Source organism: Lethenteron reissneri, chromosome 20 (assembly GCF_015708825.2).
Source record: "Lethenteron reissneri isolate LAM-NWPU_2019-01 chromosome 20, ASM1570882v1, whole genome shotgun sequence".
NCBI lineage: Eukaryota > Metazoa > Chordata > Hyperoartia > Petromyzontiformes > Petromyzontidae > Lethenteron > Lethenteron reissneri.
The window spans coordinates 3210027-3234790 of record NC_083798.1 but is presented as its reverse complement, the minus strand read 5'-3'; the positions used below and the strand labels follow the sequence as shown (position 1 = coordinate 3234790).

Sequence of the window (24764 nt, the reverse complement as noted above, 5' to 3'; positions counted from 1 at the left end):
GTATACTCCTGGCCAGTGATTGACGCGTCAGTCTATGACTTTGTGAGTCAGACGCTCAAACGTAGTGCCAGATGAACAAATGATTACTCTGAAGTTTAGGTTGTCTCTCTCTTCAACATACATTCTCATCAATAATAGCGGTGACTGAGTGGTAGCCCAATTCACAAAACGGAAAGACTCCCAATCATCAGGTCATGGGTTAAAGTTTAGGACAAGATCAATTAAGCCTTTCGTGGATGGGACGGTGAAACGAGTACAACTTGGTGGTTGAAATATTTCTGGACGGTTGTCACCACTTGACCGAGCACTGCCCGATGTGTGTGTTTATTTACGCGGATCATTTGACTCTTAAAATAAGGAAGTGGGGGGATTGTTTCTTTAGATTCCACGCATTCTGCACGATTGCGAGCTTAGGGCCTCGTGTGCAATCTCCGCGAGGCTCAGTCTCAGCGGCAAGCGGTGTGAGCGACAAGCCGTCGCAACACGTGTGTGAGCGGACGAGGTGCATGTTCGACTTTTCAGCAAAGGATTAACGCCATCGCAATGGCAAACGCTGCTTCTCATTTAACACCTCTGATGCGCTTCATTCCCTCATCGTTATTTTTTTTTTACTGGTTGAACCCCATTCCTCTTGGGGGTTTCTATTGTTCTACAAGGCTCGAATAATATATTTTTTTGTTATCTATACCAGCGTTGGGAAGGGGTAGGGGGTTCTTATAGTGAAAGAAAAGTGACAAAATTCCAGCATGCTCGGTCATGTTAAAAACAAATCCACAGCACTTTCCAAGCGTAGGTCTTTGTATTTTTAAGGCAATGCGACTGAGATTAGATGGTCTATCGGTCTATTGTCTGGACCCCCGCCCTTCAATAGAATCTTCATGGAAGCGAACACAACACTCAACACAAATCCAGCTGGTTAATGCTTTGCTATTTTTTTCTACTTTGCACGCTGAAAAACATACACGCGAGGTGAGATTAGGATGGGCGCTGTTCTTGGGCGAAACACATGCTGCCACATTGTAACGGTCAGCACACTGCACTTGCGATCCAGAGGCCGCCGGTTCGATCTCCCTGCGTGGCAGTCAAAGCAACGGGCACGTTTCCGAAATCTCCCATCTCCCATCGGCAGGTCAACTCGCGCGTGTGCGGTGGAGTTGATTGTAGGTGCTGACGCTTTTTTGCAAGAAGCCGGCATGGAAGAGTTGGGCAATGTCCGTCTCGAGGGGCTCTCTGGAACTCCTTCTAAGCAGTAGCTTGAGAAAGTCATTGCAGGATTGCGCCTTTATCTTTTTACGATTACCTTTGGGGGGGGGGGTAGGAATGGGATTAATCTGTCGCCGAATTAGCAACAAGGAAACGCACAAATGTGCGGCGCCCATCTCCGCTGGAGGCTCTGAGCTTCCAGTGGGACTTAGACTTCCTCACGCTGATGGGCTGTCTCTCTCTCTCTCTCTATTGAGAGAGAGAGGACAGCCACTGTTGAGATGCCACACTTCGATATTGTGGGACAGGGTTTGCAAAGGGTGCCCACTGTTGAATTTGCTCGATGTGCTACTCATATTATTGTATCGCCAGAGGGACGCCAGGATCATTACATTTCCGACCACTGGTGGCAGGTTTAATCACTATAAATTTAACTTTCACCACCAAATCTGAACGTTCGCCTCGGCGTGAGCAGTTACGGCAAAGTTATTGCTGCAGTGTACATGTGTACGCCATTGGATTTTCATTGTTGCAAAGAGGAGCCTGCTGTACTTGTAAATTCGCAAGTTGTAATGAGATGGGGCGAGCCGAATACGGTCTCCAGTCCCCTTAATGGTTCTTGACGAGATGAATTTTTCATTTAGCGTCCTGCTCCGAGGCACGGCGAGGCACTTAACGGCACTTTGTTCGTTCCCACACGTGCCAACACGCGCGCAACACGAGCGCTTTGAACTACATTATGAACACTGCTCTGGAAGAAAAGTGGTTACGTTAACAAATTATATTTGTAAATGTAATTGATGTATTTCCTTCGACATTCTGTACGGCCTGTTTGAGCTTTCAGGGAGTTATAAAACTCGTCTAAGTCAAGAAATGCATGTATATATTTTGTTTCGGCTAAGCTATTATGTTCAATATAATTGCGGTATTATATAGCCCAGTGGCGCTGTGGTTAGAGTGCTAAGCTCACAATGAGAAGAATGTGATTTATAATACCAGTAGGGGGTCGACATCTCAGATCCATTCAAATGACCTCTGGTCCATACAGTGGATAGAATCACTCTGCAACCCACTCTGCATATGGGAGAAATATTCGACGCACGGCAGTCAAACTAATATTCATAGTTCTCAGAGTTGGGATGTAGCCAACGTACAGATCCACAATTAATGCGATGGATAATATTTCGTGCAATCATTGGTGACCGGGCTAGGACCTATCATCATCGACTCACTATGGTTTTATCACGGGCTTCTGCCAGCATTTGAACCCAGCCTCTGCCAGGATGTGAACCCAGTATAATCAGTGGTGCCAGCTCAGCCTTCTGACATCTGATCCACCCGGCCATCTCAAAATTATGTTTTTAAGGACGTCTTTTTTGTTCGAAAGGAATTTTAGATTACTCATGAATTGGATATCCCCATAGAGTACATTCCGTGGAGGAATTTGAAAGAAATGCAGGGTTGCATTGTGTCAACATCGCATATAAAATGACAAATCCAAATCAATGTAATCCCGGTAGTACTGCGACAATAAAAAGCAAAGTGTGCATCCAATCTTGTTTGGTGTAGCATGTATTTTTATTTCAATGTGCATCTACAATGAGCATACAGTATTCCTCTTTTGTTTTTAGCAAAAAAAAAAAGTGGCATCTCCTTTTTACACTGTACAGGTACAAAAATACAATGTGTGTTTATCCATTTGTTTTTACTGGCTCACATGACGTGTGCATTCGCATCTCAAGCACCGCTCGTGAATAATGGCCCCCGGCTTAAACAAAAAACCCCAGGCTGAGAATGAAAAGCCTCTACAAATGAAACTTACCACGACTTTAAACACGACCACAGGCAGCAGCCACCCATGACAGCACAGGCAGACCTCTCGTCTATACGATCCTGTCTCAAGGAGAACAATGGAAACGACGATAACAATAGAATAATAGTGTTTATGCTCATTCCGGTTTCTTTTTTTCTTCTTCTTATTCTTCCTTTTTCTCCACGGATGTCCAACATCTGTGCGACCTTCACGATTGCGGTTTTGTTGGATAACACGGGGCGGTTGAAACGGTGTTAAGAAAAAAAGGACTTTATATGTAACGCAATATTCGTACACACACACACGCGGGTCGCATGGGAAACAGCACAGCAGCGCCAACAACACCGGTGCCACGTCCGCCACGATACACAGACACCCCGCTCTCGTAACGAGGCAGCTCCACTTAACAAACAAAACACACACTTGCGTGTTATTTGACACGTGCATCACCATGGCATTGGACACCGTGCGTCGGTAGACAATGCAGAGCTACTGCTGAGGATCGCTTCGTGTGACCTCCGGCCACACGCAGTAGCGGGCAATGCCGTGGCAGGCAACACCGATATTTAAGACATGGGGGCAACTTGAAACAGTGATCAGAAAAAGCAAATGTACATTTAATATAATGTGTGTATACCGTTGATTCGATGGTTGTGTGTTGGTTACCATTGTTCAAAGTCGATACGTAACTTTATAGTAATTCACAGCACTGTAATGAGGACATGTGAAAACTGTACAACACAAACGATGCCACGCACTTTCCGTTTGTTTATGATACACCCTTGATGCCACGTTTGTGTTCAAGTTGGCAATCTAAGAACAAAGCAAATGTTCGTAAAGTTTAGTGACGTTAGTTTTATTCTATTAGACCGAGCAAACTGGAAGACAGTTAGTTTCAAATAGAATTATGGTTCGTGACCGCCGATAACTGTCCAATTATTTTTGTTAAGATTGGTCATTTAAAAAAGAAACTCAATACGTTTAATGCAGATTTTCTTTGCAAAATTAGTAACAACTGAAAATATGTATTGCTGAAAAAATGCTACTCTCTTGGCAAACTCCTTAGCAGTTACTATTAATTTAATCATACTTGGGACCCCTTTCATGTTGGCGCTAGTATCTGCATTGTATGAATAAAGCATGTGGTAATCAATAAGCACCACTGAGATATAAACTTTCCCCGCAACACGAAACTCTCGTTTAATCGACGCGGAGCTCTGTGACAGTGCACTCGTGTGCATGCGAGTCACGGCAGGGATGTGCATCAAAAGCACTGCCACTGCACACGCTTCCACATGAGAGAACGCATTCCTACACTCAACAATTGGGAGAAATAAAGTGCACGCGTTTGTTCATTAGTTTCATTTGCCTCCGTAACTTTAGTCAATTGTGTGCATTAATTGCTCCCAGCGTTGAAACCGTCCCCCAGTGCACAACGCAGCTAAGGGAAATTAAAAAAGTTACAAACCGGATTCTTAGAAGTGAATTGAGGATTATTTGTGTGCGGTGTTTGAAAAAGCAATTTATGTTGAGCCAATATTTTGTTAGCATTATATATACAAATCTAAAATAACGTGCGTGGTTTAATGTAACACATTTATTAAGCAAGAAAACAAAGTGGCAGAGTGAAAATGTGGTTTGGGTGTTTGACCGAAGGGTATAAGTTCAAATGTGAATCTGGGATCATCTTAGCCTATCAACGTCAGTGGTAGATAAAATTAGTACCATCATTGATTTACTCTATATACTGTGGGCCGAAACAATGATTATTCTATGCAGAAATTGGCCAATGCCATAGGAATGTCACATTTCTAAGACTGGTTAAAAGCCATCATTTGAGCAGGGAGACACTTTGACATGGTTATGTACTCAACAATAACACTAAGAGCCAGGAATGTAATACTGATGGGCACATTCTTAACTGCATTACGTTATAAGTTAGAGGCAGACCCAATTTTGGCATTCGCGTTCAGGATGTACACGTGTGATTAGTTCTGAGCTAATATTAAGGGTGAACAAACTTAAAGTCAGTTGTTTTTAAATAAAATAAAACAAAAATTGCATATGCACCGGTGAAACCCATGTTTATATCATTTCATTGCTGCGGGTTGGGAGCGAAGTTCGATACTCGTTTATGGATGTATCACAAGTTGGCAATTTTTGGCTTAAGGATAACAAATGAAAGAACATTTTGGCACCCGTACGTTTGAGGTACGATCAGTGTTATTCTTAAGTTGTCGTAAGACATTACGCCCCTTTGCCATGCGGTTCCCGTGGAAAGAACCGAGCCGGAACCCACCACAGCACGGGCTCAGATCAAAGCACGCGGGTTCAATGGTTTGTTTGTTCGTGCATTCATAGGCCAAGGCCCAAGCGTTCAAAGGTAACTCGCGACCGCTCTTAAGAGGGGAGAGAAAGGTGACGATGAAGGATCCAGCAGCGCCAATGTCGTCGCCAGTCCTGCATTGCCACATCAGCCCAATCGTGAGCGCAACTATTGTCCAATGAGCACAGCGGCTGTTCAATCCAGCACCTCGCCAAACAGGTCTGCTTGCTTTCGTGCTCTTATGGACACAACGATGTGCCAGCCCAGCCGAGACAATGGAACGAGCAGGTTTTTTAAATCGCGTATTCCATTTTTTTATATTCTACTGCCCGCAGTAGAAAATTCAGTCTTGTTACAATTTGTTGTTGTTGTTGTTGCTGCAATATCTTTTAATCTCTGAACAACCACTTTGATCTTAAATTGAGGCTTTTTTTTGTTTCGATAACCTTACACTGAACCTTCTGAACCGATATGACTCTTGTTATTATACAATGAATGAACAAGGCGACCTGACCTTGTGATTAAAATGTGGGTACAATTTATGTGTCCCAGCGTTACGATTAAGCCTATGTTTATCACACGCAAAACCTTGGCTGCATTTGCAGGTGTAAAGTTAGCTAACGTGGAATGGGCACACCAGTATATTGAAATAAAAAAGTTTTATAATAATTTACTGAGCCTTTGTCAATCGACTGCTTGATGAAGGGTCTCATGGAGGTTGTTTTGACCATACTTCACCACGCTGCTCAGCGCAGGCTGGTAAAGGGGGAGATGTATTCATGTTTTGAGCTTCTTTCGCACCGTACGTAGCCAACCACGCCAATGGGAGGTGTGCGAAACAGGAGGCACGCCACCTGTTTTCTCAAATCACTCGCCACTTACTTTAGCCCTGGCCGGGAATTGAACTCAGAATGATGCCAGGTTCATGGCGCTGCAGTGGGCAGAGCACTGCTGCCACTCCTCCAGCCCCCCCCCCCCCCCACCTTTCCACAAAAAGCAAAATAAATGTTGTTTTGAGAGCAGCAGAACCCATGTCCACGTTTGCATTGGCCATGCGTGGGGCGAAATAAGCGCGGTGTGGCTCTGCTTTGGGGATGTTTGACCTTCGGTGTCGTTGAGGTCGCGGCTTTGTCCTTCTCACTGTCAACGACCAAATATTCAACTGGGCAGTGTATAATATATCCTTCATTAAATTGAATACACTAACGCGTACGGGCGCTTCGTTACATCAGTTAAATCGACAGCGCAATATACTTCTATTTACAAAGCGACACGAGTTAACATATTTTACACGTACAGTACTGACAACGCTTGTCAAACACACCGGAGAATTCAATCGATGCTGAGGAAGAATGGTACAAATTAGCCAGCGTAACGACCATTGGTCAATTGCTACGTCTCAACGTTTACTTACATACATGCAGGACCAGGTTTCTAGACGATACGAAGCATCTTTCATTTTACTTAGTGAAACACACACCATAGCACTCAAATCCAGTGACCTAAAGGAGCATTCCAGAAAAAAATGGAGCATTTGTTGAACAAGCAAACCCAGCACTGGTCAGGCTTCAGGGGTTTCAATAGCAGGCTGCGGACCATTCATGCAGTGCTCCCGAGTTTCTCGCTGTCCTTGGCAGAAGACATCCACAGAACCACCACCACTACCAAGTTCATCAGGGAATGGCGACGACAAAGTACAACATCTCTACCGCACCATCTTGGCGGATTGTGAGGATGATAAAACGCGTCGACTAGTAAACTGCACGTTCATTTTCACATTGACCAATATGCCTTTACTGTTCATCGTTTTGCCATCATTTACTCACAATCCGACGAGAACCGGTGCATCGTTATATCGTGCGTTCCCATTAAGTGCTTATCATGTCACACAGCGCTACCGTATGTCCGTGTCCTCAACAGAGACCTGGACACACCGTTCCCGTTCAAGCTGCGGGGTCGCACACTACAAGCAAGGGAACAGACATTGAGAATGGACATGAATGCCGCCACGTGGCCATTGGTGATAAATGATCGCGCCCATGACCACAGAGAAAGCCAATATTTCCCATCAAACATCGTCAGGGCAAGCGCTGCTCGGATGCACATGGGTCTCGCGAAAACACCGAGCCCAACTCGCCCCGAGATGTACTCGGGTGAGAATGCACAGTAAGTGCTTTTGCCATAACAAGTATCGTATTTACAATCTCAAAGCGTGGTCCTTTGCAATTACTTGTCAAGGTATGGTACCTGCTTCTGCCGAATACTTTAAAGAAATGAAATCGCATTCGTCTTGACCCCCACGCGTGTATATATCAGAATAACCGTACTCTAATCATCACGGACTGTGCTGAGGAGTTCTCTGTTTTGCAGCGATTGGCAGTTGTTAAGACGCGCAGAGATTTGTTTGTGCGCACGGTAATCGCTGCTCACGTACGCGAGTGAAAGTTTCTGTAGGTTCCAAATAAACTTCTTCAGAAAATTAGAGAGTAAAACAATTCCACGCCTGTGCTGGAAAACACAAAACTCCACTTAACCACGAAATGTTTCAAACTTTCCCAAACTGACCGAATTGAATGCGAAGTGTAATCTTGTTCTTTGCCTTGCTCAAGCAGAACCCCTTCGATCCCAATGGACACAGTCCCATTGAACAAGAAACGGCTGAAACATGAACTAAATTGTAATGGTTTTCATCCTCGGCATCAAATTAATTCTACTGCATTTTTACCGTCTAGTGTTAAACACTGGCAGAGCCAGAAGCAATACCTTTCGTCTCTTTATTCATACTTATGGCATCAGAGAAGTGTAAAATTATATATTTTTTATTAAAATATTTTAAGTAGTATTATTTCATATTTGAATTTATTGCAAATAGCAATTATTACATCAAATGTGACCGACTCAGCAATAAACTGTTTTATTTTGCTTTGTTTGAAATATATTGAGGACTAAAAATGTATTGGATACTTTTTACACATACCACTTTCAATTTTAATGCATTTCCAAACAAGTATCCAACCAATCTTAATGAAAGTAACTTCAATAAATGTACACTTGAAAGCTCAGCCGCTATATACAGCTGGCAAAATCATCTTGGCGGGCTGGAATGACCTCTTTCTATGGTCCTTTGTTCATTTTGTAATAAAATTATATAACATCATGCTGACACTTGGCTCCGTGTCGACTTCATTGTAGCTGTTAAAGGTCATGCAACAACTTTTACGTAAACATAGAACGATGACGACCATCTTGCATTATAGAAGACAACAATGTTCCTTGTAAGTGCCTTGACCCGAAGCAGTTCTTTTCTTTTCCAGTTTGAAGGTAAAAGGCTAATTTTACAACAGTTATTACTCCCATCACTTCTTCAGCTGTAGCAGTTCACTCCCAACGTATTGTGCATTATCATAACACAAGGGTGGGTGCAAGGGTTCTCAAGGTCTATGCTGCTGCCAGGGGGCCCACGTGGCTTCTCCCGTAGAATTCTATTTTTGAGGTGACAGCCAGCCTCGGGGAAATTCCCCAGCATTAAACGGTGGCATAAAACCCCCTATTCAGACCGGTAAACGCCGCAATTGAAATCTCCAGCCACTCGGGGCGGAATAATAACATTTGTCCCTGTGGAGTAAAGCGAACGGAAATATCGGCGCGAGTGTTTTTTTTTGACGTAACGAAAATCGCGGCGGAAGGGAAGCCGCTAGTTTTGGGCGCATGGCTCAGAATTGCGGGGACTCTCAGCGGCAGCCTTCGCAGCCGAAGCCAATGAGACTTCCGGAGAATGAATTGAGATGGGTTTCCTTCTACGGCGATCGTGTAGCGGTGAGGTAGTGCATCACCTTATGCGCGAGGAAAATCCAACTCCCTTTTGAATTATTGTTCTATTACTGTAATCAGATGATTGGCTTTACGGTTGATAAGGGCTCGTGAGTGTGGGAATGAGGAGGAGGAGGAGGGCAGCGTACAGAGACAGCCATTGGAGTGGCACCCAGAGGCTCAGCGGCCGAAGGGAAGATCCAAAGTCAGATGTTGGTGACGAGACGCTGGAGTTTCCGGCATCATCGGCTCAACAGCTGTGGATCTCCCAGGAGGACTTGGAAGCGTTGGCAAGGGGTGCTGACATCAGCGGCATCGAATACGATGACTCTCCGACCTTGAGTTTCGTAAATTCCACATTCTCCTTAGCTTGCAGCCTCGAAGTGAGCTGCTGCTTATGCGCAAATCGATTGCACGAGATAACTTGACGAGGAGGAGGAGGAGTTGAACGAGCGGCTGCACCTTTAATGGTTCTCTTCAGTAGTCGTCGTATTTCTTGAGGTCGGAGTAGAGAGTGTTGGCGAAGGTCTTCGTGGTGTGGATGTGCGAGTTGATGCACTTGGCGTTTTCCTTCGTTCATCAGGTAATTTTTGTTGAGAACCTTTGCAAAGAAAAAAGGTGATGGGTGAGGTGGATAAGAACAGGGAGGGTCATGGAAGAACTGTTGTAAAAATATCAAGACTGAAAACATTTGATAAAGAAGTCCATAAATACATTTAAAAGTCAAAGTGTTCCCCTGCTTAAACAGGCCATGCCCATCTCCATTGGTGGACCTGAGCCAATGTTAATAAAATGACAAAAATCCACATTCTCATGTCTGGGACCAGTAATTCTATAGCATGGGCACTGTTTACTTCCCATACAGTGGTGCTTGTTTTATTGATCGAAGAAACTAACTGGAATGTGAAATTGTAAGCTTCCAAAAGCAAAAATTATAGTGCTAACTAGTCATTTATATATATATGCAGTATATAAGTTCATTAAAGCAGAGTTAATGATATCATGTACACAAAATAAAGACAAACATTCACATATAGTCTGTATAGATTAATGGGGGTAAGCGTTGTTACTAAGCACAAGGTGTGTGGACAAGAATCATACCCGACCACCTTTGTCTCCCCAGTGGCAATATTTACACAGGCTGAGTCGACCTAGGAGAGGCCCAGGACTGGTTCAAATAATCGTCACCGGTGTTGGTGGCTGTGAGCAGGAATCGAACTCAGGTCACCAGGTTCACCACGCAACGCACTAACTATCCACTTCTTCACCGCTCCCCACAACGCATGCCTCCCACACACGACAACCACCGCCATTCACCAGGCTATGTGCATTTTGAGGCCACGTGAAGTGTCGAACGCCCGCTGGCAGGGGGTCACGGTACAGACCCAGGTGCCCCGGGTTAACCGACCGAGATGACTGGCCGACGCACCACACGCGCGAGCACAAACACTCACACAGACAGAGGCACGCAACAACACTTCTCTCTGTGCCACACCCTCCCCATCATTATCATCATCGTCGGCGTCGTCGTCACCCACCTTGATGGCCTCGAGCGAGTCGTACTTGTCCAGCTTGCTCGTGTTGAGCCCGCTGAGCGCGGGGCTGAGCCCGGGGTTCAGCGGCGCGGGGCCCTGCCCGCCGGGGGCGCGGAGCGGCCCGGCGAGGAGGCCCGTCGACGGCGGAGGGCCGCGTGGCAGGCGAGCCAGGGCCAGCGTGGCCCCGCGCGATGCTCCGCCGCCCCTGGCTGCAGCGTCGCCGCCGCAGCAGTAGCAGCAGCGGCGGCGCCAGCTCACGAGCAGCAGCGCGAGCAGGCAGCCCAGCAGCCCGCAGGTGAGGCCGGCCGCCACCACGTGCGCCAGCGAGAACTCTGGGGGAGCGGCGACAAGAAGCGCAGGTTACGGTCGTGCGACGCGAGTTCACCCCCTGGAGAGCTGAACGGACGTTCGAAAGAACTCACAGGCAAACGCCTCGTTGTGAAGGACCCCTGGGTTTGAACTTCCACGAAGCTCATGGTCCACCCGAAAGCGCATCCACTGCACGAACCGTGGCAGATGGTTTAGCTCTGAGCCACCAACGGCGATTAGCACCTCCCCATTGTCGAGAGGGGACGTTTTTACTTGACTCTCCATGCGTCTGTTATTTTAAACATGAATTCATTTGTTTCGTTCTATGACGTGCACGATGCTTGGTTAAACAGATATTTGCATACTCTAATTGTATACAGGGCGTCGAGCCGCGGTGCTACTGATTGGATTGGGGTAACTATTGTTGCTGTATCCATATTTGCATTTTATCTCCAGCTTATTTTTAACGACACAAAAAATCCCCCCCCCCTCCCCCCATACTCCATGACACAAAGCATGAGCTGCTCAACTGGGGACATTGAATAGCACATCTGATGACAAAGCAAAGGAACAACGAACATAAACTACAGAGAAAATCATCGCAGAGTGAGAAATTCAAGATAAATAGCGGGGGCATTAAAGAAGGAAAGAACGATGTAGGGTCCTGCGTAAAGCCACGTGTTTATCTATCTATTGTAAAAGCCCCACGTTCCATTTGTCCGTTTATCCGTTTGTCTGTCCGTTAACTAATTAATGAGACCCTTCCAGAAGGTGTGGGGGTGAAAATTGAGCCAGCAGGTTTCCAAGAATTGTCGACCCATGCCCCCCCCCCCCCCCAAAATAAAATACGTAAATGTATTTTGTAGGCACATATACCTACAAGCACACCCTGTAGTCGTGTCTGCACACATTGGGGGGGGGGGGGGCGGTGTGGAAGAAGTGGACATCAGCGGGGGCGACGGGCGAGGCAACGGAAGCGCCGAGAAGCCCCCCGCAGGCGCTTTGCAAGTTGTTCAAAAAAAAAGTGAGCGGACTGCCCTTTAGGGAGAATTACCTTCACTCAATTAGAACGCGTTTCTGAAATGCCATGTGCTTTAGCCACATGGCAATTATCGTCTTACCTCCACATTTCCTTTTGTCTTCCTTTGTCGAGTACGCCACATTTACTGGTATTTCTGAAAATAAAGGGCATTGTTGAAACTTCATTAAGCATGCCCGTTCAATTAAGTCTCATTGTGATAACTCATTGGCTGTGCTCATTCTACAGGAAGATGTTTGTATTACAGACATAATAATAATACATTTGATTGGACCATTACTGCACTGAAAACACAACTCTTAAATAAATAAAACATTAGAGATGTATTTGTAGTATTATTATTATCATCACCACAAAACAATGGTGTGTACTTAACCAAAAAGTTGCGGAGACGCTTTACCTGGGAATATTCTGCGATGGTAAAGGTACAGCCCTGCAACTGCTTGCTCACACCACTAGGGACAGAAGGGCCTACACTAGAGGGAGTGCTACAGACCCCCTCTGGGGAGAATTTGGCCCATTCTCCCAATTCATCATTTTAAGGCTGCGTGTATTTCATACGGCATATGCATACCTCAAATGACGTGGACAAACAATGATGGTCATCTCAAGCACAGTTTAGCTTTAGATTTTATTTACTCTCATTTGTCCGTGTACACTGTCTTGACTGGAGTCGGTCACATTTTCCCGAATGTATTTTTGCGATGACCATAGACATTAAAACCACAATGCACTTTTTCAGGACACGCTGATGGTTTTCTGCAACACATTTCTGTACAGTGCTTGAAATATATTATCGTGCTCCAAGACTGTGGTCGTATTTGTGCATGATGGGGGTTCCCTCCCACCCCCATCATGCACAGATTTGATTGTTTCTACTTCTAACTTTTTTTTGCAAATTTAATTTGGTCTGCAATCGCTTCCTTGCCGAGCAGTCCTCTTGGAGCCTCGAGGTGTGCCGCATGGGAAGGGGGAGGCGGGGGAGGGTGTAAACAACACAAGATAACGACGACTACCAGAGACTGACCGATGGCATTGGGGTGAAGGGGGCAGCCCCTTTCCTCCGTGCTGTTGCCCGGACATCGGCGGACGTCGGGAAAGGGCGCGGTGCAAAGGCGCGAGCGGAAACGCCGTCCTCCCGAGACGCCGCACTCACTCCACGTGCTCCACTCCGACCAGCCGTCTGGCACGACACACGGCATCCACGGCTCAAATGCGGGGTGTGGTGGTGCTGCTGCTGCTACTGCTGTGTGCATTGTACAACGCTCACGCAGCTTAACCCTTTCCCGTTCCGATGATGCACGGGCGTGTACGTCATCAGTGTTTTTCTTCCGAATCGAATCGGAATAAAAACTAAAATAAGATAACTTTATCAGTACTGAGGCTCCCACAAGGCCATGCGGGAGGGCGTGCGGCACAGTTTGGTGCCGGCTATCATAGAGTGCGGTCGTGTCGCTACAGTTCTCTGCGGCGAATACAGCGTGTTTAAAAACAACGATGCTACTACACCTCTCTAAATAAAATGAACGCCAACCGCTTGCGTGTTCCGAGATTCAGCGGTGAATGGGACCCACCCTGAAACTTGCCTACGTCTCGTAACGGCAATAGGGTTAAACGGAACTCCCTATCGAAGTAATCAGTGGGTTATATTTGTACCTGTTGCCGACCCTGAGCCAGTGATAGAAATTTCACATTCCCGTGTTGAGCGATTCATAATAAGTAGCTCGGCACGCAAACTTCATCCTCAAATTCAATGACTTTTAATTATTCGCAAAATTCATTTTTATTCAAGGATCAATTTAATTTTCATCTCGTTTGTACCGTCTCTTTTTTATGTGCATAGTTTGCATCTCATTTGTTTTGTGTTGCCCGCTCTATTAGGCTTAATGTAATTTGCGTAAATCATAGATAATTGATACGAGCATGATTTGATCCACGTATTATGAGCACAGTAATTGATAACGATTGATTAATCACTACATGCCAACAAGCAATGTGCCCTAATCTCACATAGTTATCTAATATTTGGTATTTTTTTTATTAATCTGAAACAGAAGCATGAAGTGTATTGCCTGCCGGTGTTGTCGCATTAACCCAAGCCGGTGACGTAATTATTTGCCCTTTTGATTGCGGAATAATTTTCAATAAAAAATGTTGCAAAAAATGTAATCTAACAGCAATTTGAATACAAACTGAAAACAAAGCAACGATACAGGATTACCAGTACCTTACCGTCAAGAATCAGAGTAACAAATTACTCTCCAACACTGTGCAGGGCCTATATAACATTAAAATATCTTCTTGGTTTTTTCGATAAAGAACCAAGAAGATGAATCCCTGCAGTCACGAAAGCTTTAAATCGAAAATTAAAATAGCTCCCTGCTCAATCAAACCTCAATTTAATAGTGTAAATTCCATGTTCTCATGACAGGGGCAAGTCTTTCCATTGGGTGACCAGTGACAGCGTGTGCAGCAAAATTAATTTAAAACCGACACTGGTGACACTTCAGTACCCAGAGCCCAATAAAACACAAATTAAACCAGGCACGGACTTAGAAATGTCAGAAAAGGAATAGCATAAATGCGTAAAAAATCTGAAATGTGCCCAGTATCTGCGGTAACGTAGTGACATTTGGAAAGTGCAAGCCCTCACACACAGCCCTCGCAATCCACGAAGTTTGCGGGTCGAGAAGCAGGCAGGAACACGTGACCATTTTTCTCTGCGGCGCTCACATTCTGTTTACTCTTAGCTTTTTTTTACCAGGTAAGGCTCACTGAGTGATGCAGCTCTTTTCCAGAAGCGACCTGGCTATCACGAATGATAGCTCCATGAAGTGGCTTATCACGTGGAAATGTATGGCCGTCAAATACCCTAAACGCATGGTACAACATGTGGAGGGAAAAACCGGAGGACCCGGGGAAAAAAATCCACGCGAACATGGGGGGAGAACACGCAAAGTCAAAAAATAGGCATGCATATCAGGGTCGGGATCGAACCCACAATGTCCTGTATACCAGGCGAGGTAGTTAACATCTCGCCACCGCAGCGTCCAAGATGACAACAGGGGAGGATTTTGTGGGCGCGGCGTTTCTCATGAAGAAAATCCACGCTCCGGTGATGTTGTATCGGCGCGTCTTACAGTATGCGGCGCCGTCAGTACCTGGGCAGCTCTGCGTGTTGCACAGGGCCTCCTCCGTGTGCAAGCCCAGGCAGATGTCCCCTCCGTGTGCCGGCGGGGGGTGCGTGCAGGCGCGGCTGCGCTGCCGGTGGCCCCCTCCACACGTGGCCGAGCACGCAGACCAACTGATCCAGCACGACCAGCCGCCGTCCACTGCTCACGGACAAGGAGCATGGACCGCCATCACGCGAACTCCGGTCATTCTTGCAGCAGTAGCAGCAGCAGGAGCAGCGGCGGCTTTTGGCTCGCCGTCGGATAAAGACGGTCACCGCATCGCGCGCTTTCAGATGCGCTTCTGCGCACTGGAGGTGTGCACTGTTACATCTAGATTGAAAACTCATTCATTGCGAGCTGCTTTTTGTGTTCATCTTGTTGTACTTCTCCCACACCTCCGATGAGCACGGTTGGCTACGTACAGTGCGAAATAAGTTCAACATACATCCAACATCAACGTTGGCATCAGCCTGATTTGCACGACCAACACTCGAGCAGAAGCGGAGGCTTTGTCGACTGTTAGTTTTAAGTGTTTTTATTTTCCTGAGAGGTGGTAAAGTGACTCAGGGGTCAGAGGGCTGAGCTGACACCACCGAGAGGCTGGGCTTGAATCTGGACGACCACCTCCCTCTGTGGTTAGCTGGTTTCTCAAGTCGAGTGATTTCAGAGTCTCAGCCCCGGTCACCATTGATTGTACAAAGTACACACGCGTAATATTAAAATGGGTTTTTCCCAAATTCGAAAAAATAAATGTACGGTTTAAATGCCATGTGATGAATGTCTATAGAGCAACACATGGGGAAGTGTAGTTAAGCTTATAAGAAGTGTTGTGGTATCACATTCCACAGGCCATTCTCTTTCTTCAAATTCCATCATCTCATTACGTAAAATCTGTTGTACAATTAGAATACAATTAGGGGGGGAAACAACAACGAAGAAGAAATGTTTTAACCCGTTCTTCTGTTGGACAGCCCACAATGTACTTCCTAAGTATGCACCTCCAAGTTACAATAATTTGCTTCAATGGATCGTGCCCTCCTTTAGCACAAGAACACAAGCTTGCACACGTGCGGTCCCAAACCTGGGCAGGCCTGCAGGTTGCATTCCTGGAACTCTGTCGGGGTTCCGGGGCACTGCTGCTGCTGCTGCTGCGACTGCTGCTGCTGCGACTGCTGCTGCTGCTGCTGTCCCGTCATCATTGCCGCTCCGGCGCCGCACAGACGCCTGCGGCTGCGGAAGCCGCGGCCGCATCGGTGCGAGCACTGGGACCAGGCGGCCCAGGGAGACCACGCGGTGCTGGCGGCTGCCGCCCCCCCGGCACGGAGCCCCACGTCGCCTGGAGTGAGTGGAAGGAGAACCGGCGGCGAAAGCAAAAAGGAAAAAAAAGTTACTTAAGTGGAAGATGCGACTCAAAATACCGAACTGCTCTTTTGATTAAAGGGGCTGCCCTGTAATTACCTTACTCGTGCCTTGCCTGGCGGAAGGGCCTGCACTCGAGGGCATTTGGCCTACTCCTTTACACCTGCCAAATGGCTTGGAAGAGTTTGGAGTACCCATGCTTTAATGCGTGAACCACAGTGCCACCCAAACCAATTGCGTTCAATAATTTTTTAATGACTTGAAAAAATTGTGTGTGTGGGGCAGTGCTCAAGTCAGTTGAATTCAGCATTGGAGACTCCACATTCCCAGGGGCCCAGTGTCTTAATAGGAAGACCACTGTAAATTTGCACTGCCTGCACAGAGCCACCGCTGTTGCTTCCTACAACGTGGTTCTCATTTGAACAATGAGAAGCTTCAATCCCGATGGGATTGAAGCTTCTCATTGTTGCTTCGGGCACTCGAACCTCGGCAGCTGACGAGGCTGTGTACGTTCAGTGACGTCTGGCAGCCTCGTCTCGCTCGTATCCGGCTCACCGCTCGGGGGCACAAGACCTGCACCTTCGCCAGCTAATGAGACCACACTCCAGCCCATAGCCTCGCCTGTGCCAGTGTGTGTCCATGGGGGGAGGGGGGGCGGCCTTAGTTTTAGTTTAGTTTCATTTATTAGGTATAGCCCTGTGAGCCATGCGGCTCTTGACTCGGGTGCAACCGCAACAAACAAAAACATGAACAAGGAACATCTTAAAGTGACTACGCGCAACAGAAAAATTCAGGAAAAAACAGCAAAGTCTTCTAGACAGAAGACACAGCGATAGAGATGTACGCGTGGAGACAGCGATGGACTTAGATACCAGAAGTGTGGACAGTGGATAGATCCGAAATGAGGTGAGAGAAGAGAGACGCAGACGGGACAGATTTGTCGTGCGATGAGAGAGATGTCTGCAAGAGGCAGCGATGCAGTGAGATGAGATAACGGAACTGCAGACAACGCAGAGACAAAAACGACGAATTACCCATCTTCCATTAAGTTACTTTCTTACTGTTACGATCTAAATTCTGGCTGATATTTCATCCTTGTGATTTTTTTTTGGTTGAAGAAAATCGAGCGTTGGGCCTCCACCGAGCACTCGTCGCTGGTGCCTAGCGCCTCACCCTCTATGGAGCACTCGTCGCTGGTGCCTAGCGCCTCACCCTCCACCGAGCACTCATCGCTGGTGCCTAGCGCCTCACCCTCCACCGAACACTCGTCGCTGGTGCCTAGCACCTCACCCTCCAGCGAGCACTCGTCGCTGGTGCCTAGCATCTCACCCTCTATGGAGCACTCGTCAGCACCACCGGCGGTGCCGGCGGTGGCGGCGGCACAGAAGCGCATCTCCACTTTGCGCCGGCTCGCGTCCAGCCCGCCGGGCTCGGCGAGGCGAGCGCGGCACGTGTAGCGGAAGCGCTGCTCGTGCCGCCCTCGAGCCGACACATTGCCGCCGCCGCCGCTGCCGCCTGACGCCACGGGCACCCAGGGGGTCCACGGCGTGCTGCGCCGCGTCTCGGGGCACGGGTCCAGGCTGCACGCCTCGTGCTCCTGCGGCGGTCACCCCACAGGGGGGGTGGGTGCGGCAGGGGGGGAGGGAGCGAGTGAGATCACTGAGAGAGACAAAGACAACGATCCCCCCGTGTAGCCTTAACAGATTGATGATTGCACCCGCGGGTATCGAACCCAGGTCACCGGGTTCATCGCGCGATGCGCTATCCCGGTGTTCCACTGCTCGAACGCATACGTACGTACACACAAACAAAGACTTACAAAGATCCCCCATGGAGCCTTCACAGCAAGTGCTGTTAGTAAGCACCTATGAAGGTTGGCACAGTACACGAGGGGGTGGGAGGCCAGCACCACGCCCGACCGCCTTTATCTCCCCAGTGGCGATGTTTTCACACACCCTAACAGGTACTCATTTGACGCTGCGTCGACCTAGGGGAGGTCCAGGACCGGTTCAGATAATCGCCACCGGTGTCGACCGTGAGCGGGAATCAAACTCAGGTCACCAACTTAGTAGGGCAGCGTGCAAACCGCTCCACCACCGCTCCCCACAATGGGCGGAGTGAAATAACGGAGCGAGAGAGCCACCAAACGCACACACGCCGTGCATAAAATGTGTGCATATTGGGGACGCAGGGGGAGGCAGGTGTCCTCTGAAATGTTGGACAGGAATTCAAGGTTTTGCTCCTTTCATTAATACTCTTCATGGGTCCCTTGCCTCACCAAACTTCGACCCCCAATGGCTACGTGGGACCTTCACATCAAATGTCGTCCCGTGTGCCCCACGCAGAGGCAGCCGCAGTGAGGTGCCGTGATGGAGACAGCGAACTGGAGGCATATCAATCGAGACGGACAAACAGAGAGACGCGAGCATGTGAGAGATTGAGACGGAGAGGGAATGGGAGGCAGATTGTTATCGGAGAGAGAGAGGAGGGAAGGATGGAAGAGGGGTCAAGTGGCAGGTGTGGGAGTCGCGTCTGGTGTGACGCTGGGCTGAGTTGACTCTAAACCAGGAGCTGAACTTGCAACAATCCTACTTTTTGAACCAAGCACTTTAACCACATTGCCAGCCAATAAGATACATTTTACTATCTTCTTGGTTCATTTACGTGACTTTACTGAAAGAACCAAGAAGATGAATCCCTGCAGTCACGAAAGCTTTAAATCGAAATACATTTTACTAATTTATTATGTTTAACCTACTCAATCATTTTATAGTTCAGATTTGTATTAACTGCACGTTGACATGCATGGCTTTTTCTCCCAGAAGAGGAGCATTCATGGACTGGTCTAATTTATATATATATTTTTTTCTCTAAATTAAAAACTAATTTCTTTAGAACTGCTTGTTGTTAATTGGTTCTTTACCCTTCTACCTGGCAACAAAACTGACACCTTTTTACAAGGAGTCATGTTTGCATAGACCGCAATACCTGCAGTCATAAATACAAACAAAAGACATAACTCTGATAATGTGCACTGTCCTTGAAGTTGATTGGTCAAGGACAGTGCACATTATCAGAGTTATGTCTTTTGTTTGTATTTATGACTGCAGGTATTGCGGTCTATGCAAACATGACTCCTTGTAAAAAGGTGTCAGTTTTGTTGCCAGGTAGAAGGGTAAAGAACCAATTATCATATTTTTACTGGCAAATGAGGTCCCCATAGAACTGCTTGTTGTGTCTAGTTTGTTCTCCTTGCCCCGCACCTCCAGTCAGCACGGTTGGCTACGTACGGTGCGAAAGAAGTTCAACATACACACGTATCTGTACCTACACGTCAACAACATTTCTTGTTTTTCCACTTCCCTCCAAACAAACGTGCCTTCTTGGAGTACATAATGTAAGCAGCACGAGTTCAATACAAGCAAACTCTTGCCCAGTTTCTACACACAATGTTTCATCCGCAGGGTCAACATTTCTTAAGCCAATGCTAGAGAACTGCCAGAGTTAATAAGCAAGGACCCTCGTTTTGAGATATCCATCCTAGTGTTTTGTGATAGCATTCACCACTCAATGCACATAGCATTGTATCACCTGGAAAAACATACCTAGGAATAATGTATATATATATATGTGTGTGTATGTGACGATTATCTCAACTGGTCCTGGGCCCTCCGTTGGTCGACTCGGCCTCAAATGAGTACTAGGGAGACAAATGCAGCCAGGCGTGGTGCTGGTCACTCAGCCCCTCGTGTGCCGTGCCGAGCTTTATAGGTGCTTGCTGAGAGCACTTGCCCCAAACGCCTGCTGAGGTTATATTTGTGTATATAGAGTAAAGCTGTTTTCATCACAAGCGGTTGTGTGGTCAGCTGTTGGAACGCCGCTCGTAACAAAGCAGCAGCAGCTGCAAATACGGTGATAAATAATTGTGCAGAGAGAATACCTCTGCATTCACGGTAAAAGCACTTGATTTCTCCTCGCTCACCCGAACTCCAAATCCACGCCGAATCGCACGGGGGGAGTGATTGACCAAATGTGTGCACGAGGTCGTAACGTTATTTCTTTGTTGCAGACAGCCCGTTGGCTGTGATGTAGGACACGGCTTCCGTGGGCTATCTCGCTTGAGCCGCCTCTCCGAAAGACTGATGGCCCGCGGCACGTTCAATGCCCATCCGTGCAGCTGTGTGTAATGTGCGCTCCGGAAAGAGTCGCATCAGCGGGTTTTTTTTTTTTTGGAAAGCCACCCGCGCACTTCTCAACCAGCTTTATCCGTCACCTGTGCCATTAAATCATCTGTGCTCGAGGGATGACGGCGCCATTAGATTAGTGGGGGGCACGCGCAGGCACGAGATGGATTAGAGCTGCGGGCACGATGCTAGAGGCAGTGAATACAAGCAGGGTTATGCCGACATCCAGCAGAAGACAGAGAATGGATCGTCGTGATGGGGAGGGGAGGAGGGGGAGGAGGTGATCATGTTTGTTTGGTATAATCACGGTTGTTGAGCACAGTGCCCAATGGCCCAAAATGCCAAGCGGCCAGCAACAGACAGCACTAATGCACGTCAGCAACTGCCCATCAAAACAGGGATTAGTGTGAGTACCGGAGCCCTGTATACTTGCTGATGATGAAAGATACTTGGCAGCTGTTTATATATGCTTGGTTTTTTCGGTAAAGTCACGTAGATAAACAATATTTTTTATAATAAAAGCAAAAAAACAGAATAAAAAAAATAGTAAAATAAAAAAAATTGAAATAATATAAGCTAAAAAAATGATTTTATTTTTTATTTTATTTTACTATATTTATTTTTTATTGTGCTTTTTTGCTTTTATTATTTTCAATTAATTCTTTTTTTATCTACGTGACTTTACCGAAAGAACCAAGAATATGAATTCCTGCAGTCACGAAAGTTTTAAGTAAAAATGTTGCCATTAATATATTCAATTTTATTTATATTTCTACAAAGTATAATTAAATGTTTCCATAGAACGGAGTGGATTTTTTTCTTTTTACAAAATTAGTCACGGGACTTTCTCGTTTGGGATTTTGCTCATTGTACGCGTAGTCCCCACGTAACGAGTTTTTGCCATAACGCGTTTCTGCCATGAAGGGTAACTTTTCTCACAACGCGGAACGCGTGCCGTTATAACGTGCGCCGTTATACCACGCTTTCTGAGTGCTCGACGACGAACTACTTTTTGAGCTCAGCGGCTGAGCGGTGTGATGCAGTACATGGGATGATACAGCAACGTGGCGGCGTACCCTCCGTTATTTGCCCGTCATCTCACTGCGTGTGCCTCGTTCTTCGTATCTCGCCAAACAATACTATCACATCATTTATGGGGAAATTGCCTTCACTTCACGATTTCTTTAGCTTACCGCAGCACCTCTCAGGAAGGCATCTACCACGTTAAATGAGGACTTACTGTCCTGGCAAAATGATAGCCGACTTTTGCAAGTACTGAATTAATTCCTGAATGTGTGCTGACTGCCTCTGGAGAGTGCTCCAAACCCAAAGCGAACTAGCTAACTGTGCTTAGCCGTCTTATGGTGGAGTTGAATCATATTAAAGCATTGCGATGCCTATAATCTGTCCGGGTGGTGCTGTGCTCGTCACGCGGAAGGTTGCGTTGTCACGCGAGATTTTCACCTGATAATGCCACCCTCTTAGTGTGAATAAGGTTCGTGCGTGTTGTGGAGAGTTGACGGCGGTTCTATGGAGAGACTGGCTCCGACCACAATGACGTGGAATTCCCATTGCTTGATCAGGATCCGCCAGCAGAGATGAGTGTCGCCACAGCGCTCCTTTGAGCAGTGAGACAGTTTGACTTTCGAGAGGAGATGAGATTTTGATAAAAAAAATTGCAGCTATTTTCCTGACTTCCAAATTCTCTTAGGCTCTCCACACGAGTGCCTCCAGAGACGAACAGAACAAAGAGTCTCCTACTTTACTGTTAAAAAAAAGAGGCAATTGATACCAATTATCGGTGTTCCAATGATACAAAATTCCACCCGATTTCACAACTGCATGTGGCAATCGCTCATAGGTTACATTCACAGCAGAGGCACCGAATAATGGGGTGGTTCGTGCGTTATATAAGGGAAGGAAATGAGAGTTCTGAAATCTGAACAAAAAAAACTGAGAATAACAAAAGAAGCGATACGCAGATAAAACAATATCGCATCGACGTGGATGGGTGTGGAGCTAAATGTCGTATTTATCAGCAGCCTCTATAATGCGGTGTCCGAAGAACACGCAGTACAACCCTTAAAACACATCGGAGAGCTATCGGGCATTGTGAAAACATTCACGTATGAAATTGGCAATACATTGTTGTTTAAGAGGCTATCTTTGGCGGTATATGTACAATACGTACCATAATCGTAGCCCATAATTGCTTTGGAGACCAATGAAATAGACATCCCTTTAAGGGAAGTCAACAGTGTGCATGTTGAACTTGTTTCGCATCGTACACAACCAACCGTGCTAATCGGATGTCAGTACAATTGTTAGACCGTCATAGTAATGTGGAATTTCAATTGATGGGAATTAAGTCTTATTCATTGAAACTATTGACATTTAAAGAGACCAATGTTTCTATATAGCCGGATTAACATGTCTGTCTGTCCATCTGTCAGTCTGAGTGCCTGCCCGTTTCATTCTGTAATCATTGTTATCATTCTGTTATCATTCTGTTATCATCCTGTTATCATTCTGTTTCGCGCACCTCCGATTAGCACGGTTGGCTACTTACAGTGTGAAAGAAGTTCAACACACATCATTGTTAACTATATTTCTGTTAAATCTTTTCTGCATTTCATTAAAAAAAAACGAACCAACGTGGAGCCCGATTCCAATCCACGGCTGGATAAAAGCCTCTCCACGTCGGCTTGATTGTGGGGGGCTCTTTAACCATATTTTACCACGCCGGTCACTCTGGGTCAGTGAAGAGAGGCCCTAGACCACTTTAGATACCACTTTAGATTCCACTCGCCACCGGCGTTAGCCATGGCTGGGAAAGCGAGCTCAGGTCACCGGGGTCATAGCGCAGCAGTGCATTAGCGACGGCCACCACCACACCACCCCCGTCACATTTAATATTTATATTAAAAAACAAACCACTTATATATTTTACTATTTAACTAAGGAAAGCGTCAGACAATGGCTTTTCCGGCAGAGCAGGAACAAAAATGTTGATTTCTATTTTCAAGGGCAGAAATTGACTTCGCATCAGCGATATTCAGTGCCAACACCCAGACTAGAGGATATCCTCACATGCAATTGCAGACACGCACACTCGGTAAAGATTCCCCATGCAGCCTTGATAACTATGTATGCTGAACTTCCGTTTTACCGTGTTAATCGGAGGTGCCAAAAACAGTCGGTCCCAAGAGCCTTTTAAAGTACTTTTAAAAGACTGTTGGGACAACGGCTGTTTGCGAGCACCTATTACGACTGGAAACAGCACTCAGGCGTGTGGCGTGGCCTGTACCATTCCTGGTGAACTTTGTCTCCGCAAAGATGACGTTTCCACATTTCACCAGGTACCTATTTGATGTTGGGTTGACCTCGGAGAGGTTCAACACTGATTCAGATGTAACCGACTCCTGATGTCGTACAAACAATCACACACACACGTGCCCAAAAACACAGAACCAACCATTTGTACAGGTTCTGTGTTGAGCAGACTTCGCTACGATCCTGGCGACCTGCGATCAACGCACGAAAGCGGAAAAGTCGCTGTGAACCTTTCCCGCACGTCAGCACCACCAATGGAGAGACAAAGGTGGACAGGCACGTGCTTGCCACACCGCCCTCCCCCCTTACGTGCGCCTCAATAGGTGCCCGCACACAATTGTACGCAGCCGCACGTGCTTGGGAAAGTACCCTCCATGCAGCCTGATGGACGGTTCGGGGAAATCGCTGCTAGCGAGCGCCCATTCGGGTGAGCGTGGCTCACGCGAGGGTGAAGTGGAGCCGGATCCAAGCTCAGCCGCCTCTCTTTTCTCAGCGCTTGACGCTCGCGCACTCTCGTGCGGAGAGCTTGCTACGAATTTGACGAGCGCCTTGCTCCACTCTCGCCGCGTCCGTCAGTGCTGCCAGGCTTGTCGCCTGATGGGGAAGGTGCTCTGACCTACATTCCACGGCCCTCTGCTGCAACGTCCCCGCTCGCCTCCTCCTCACTCGACGCGGCAGAT

General features: G+C 46.9%; 1 protein-coding gene across 1 annotated transcript in view; it reads right to left on the bottom strand.

Annotated features, from left to right (window-relative positions):
- Positions 1-9482: 9482 nt before the first annotated feature.
- Positions 9483-24764, bottom strand: part of LOC133344600 (semaphorin-5A-like) — a 150577-nt gene continuing 135295 nt past the window's right edge. The window contains 8 exon segments of the mRNA XM_061554604.1: positions 9483-9722; positions 9724-9753; positions 10691-11019; positions 12118-12171; positions 13063-13218; positions 15197-15367; positions 16290-16544; positions 17897-18164. Of these exon segments, the coding sequence (XP_061410588.1) occupies positions 9630-9722; positions 9724-9753; positions 10691-11019; positions 12118-12171; positions 13063-13218; positions 15197-15367; positions 16290-16544; positions 17897-18164 (1356 nt within the window). The 3' untranslated portion in view covers positions 9483-9629.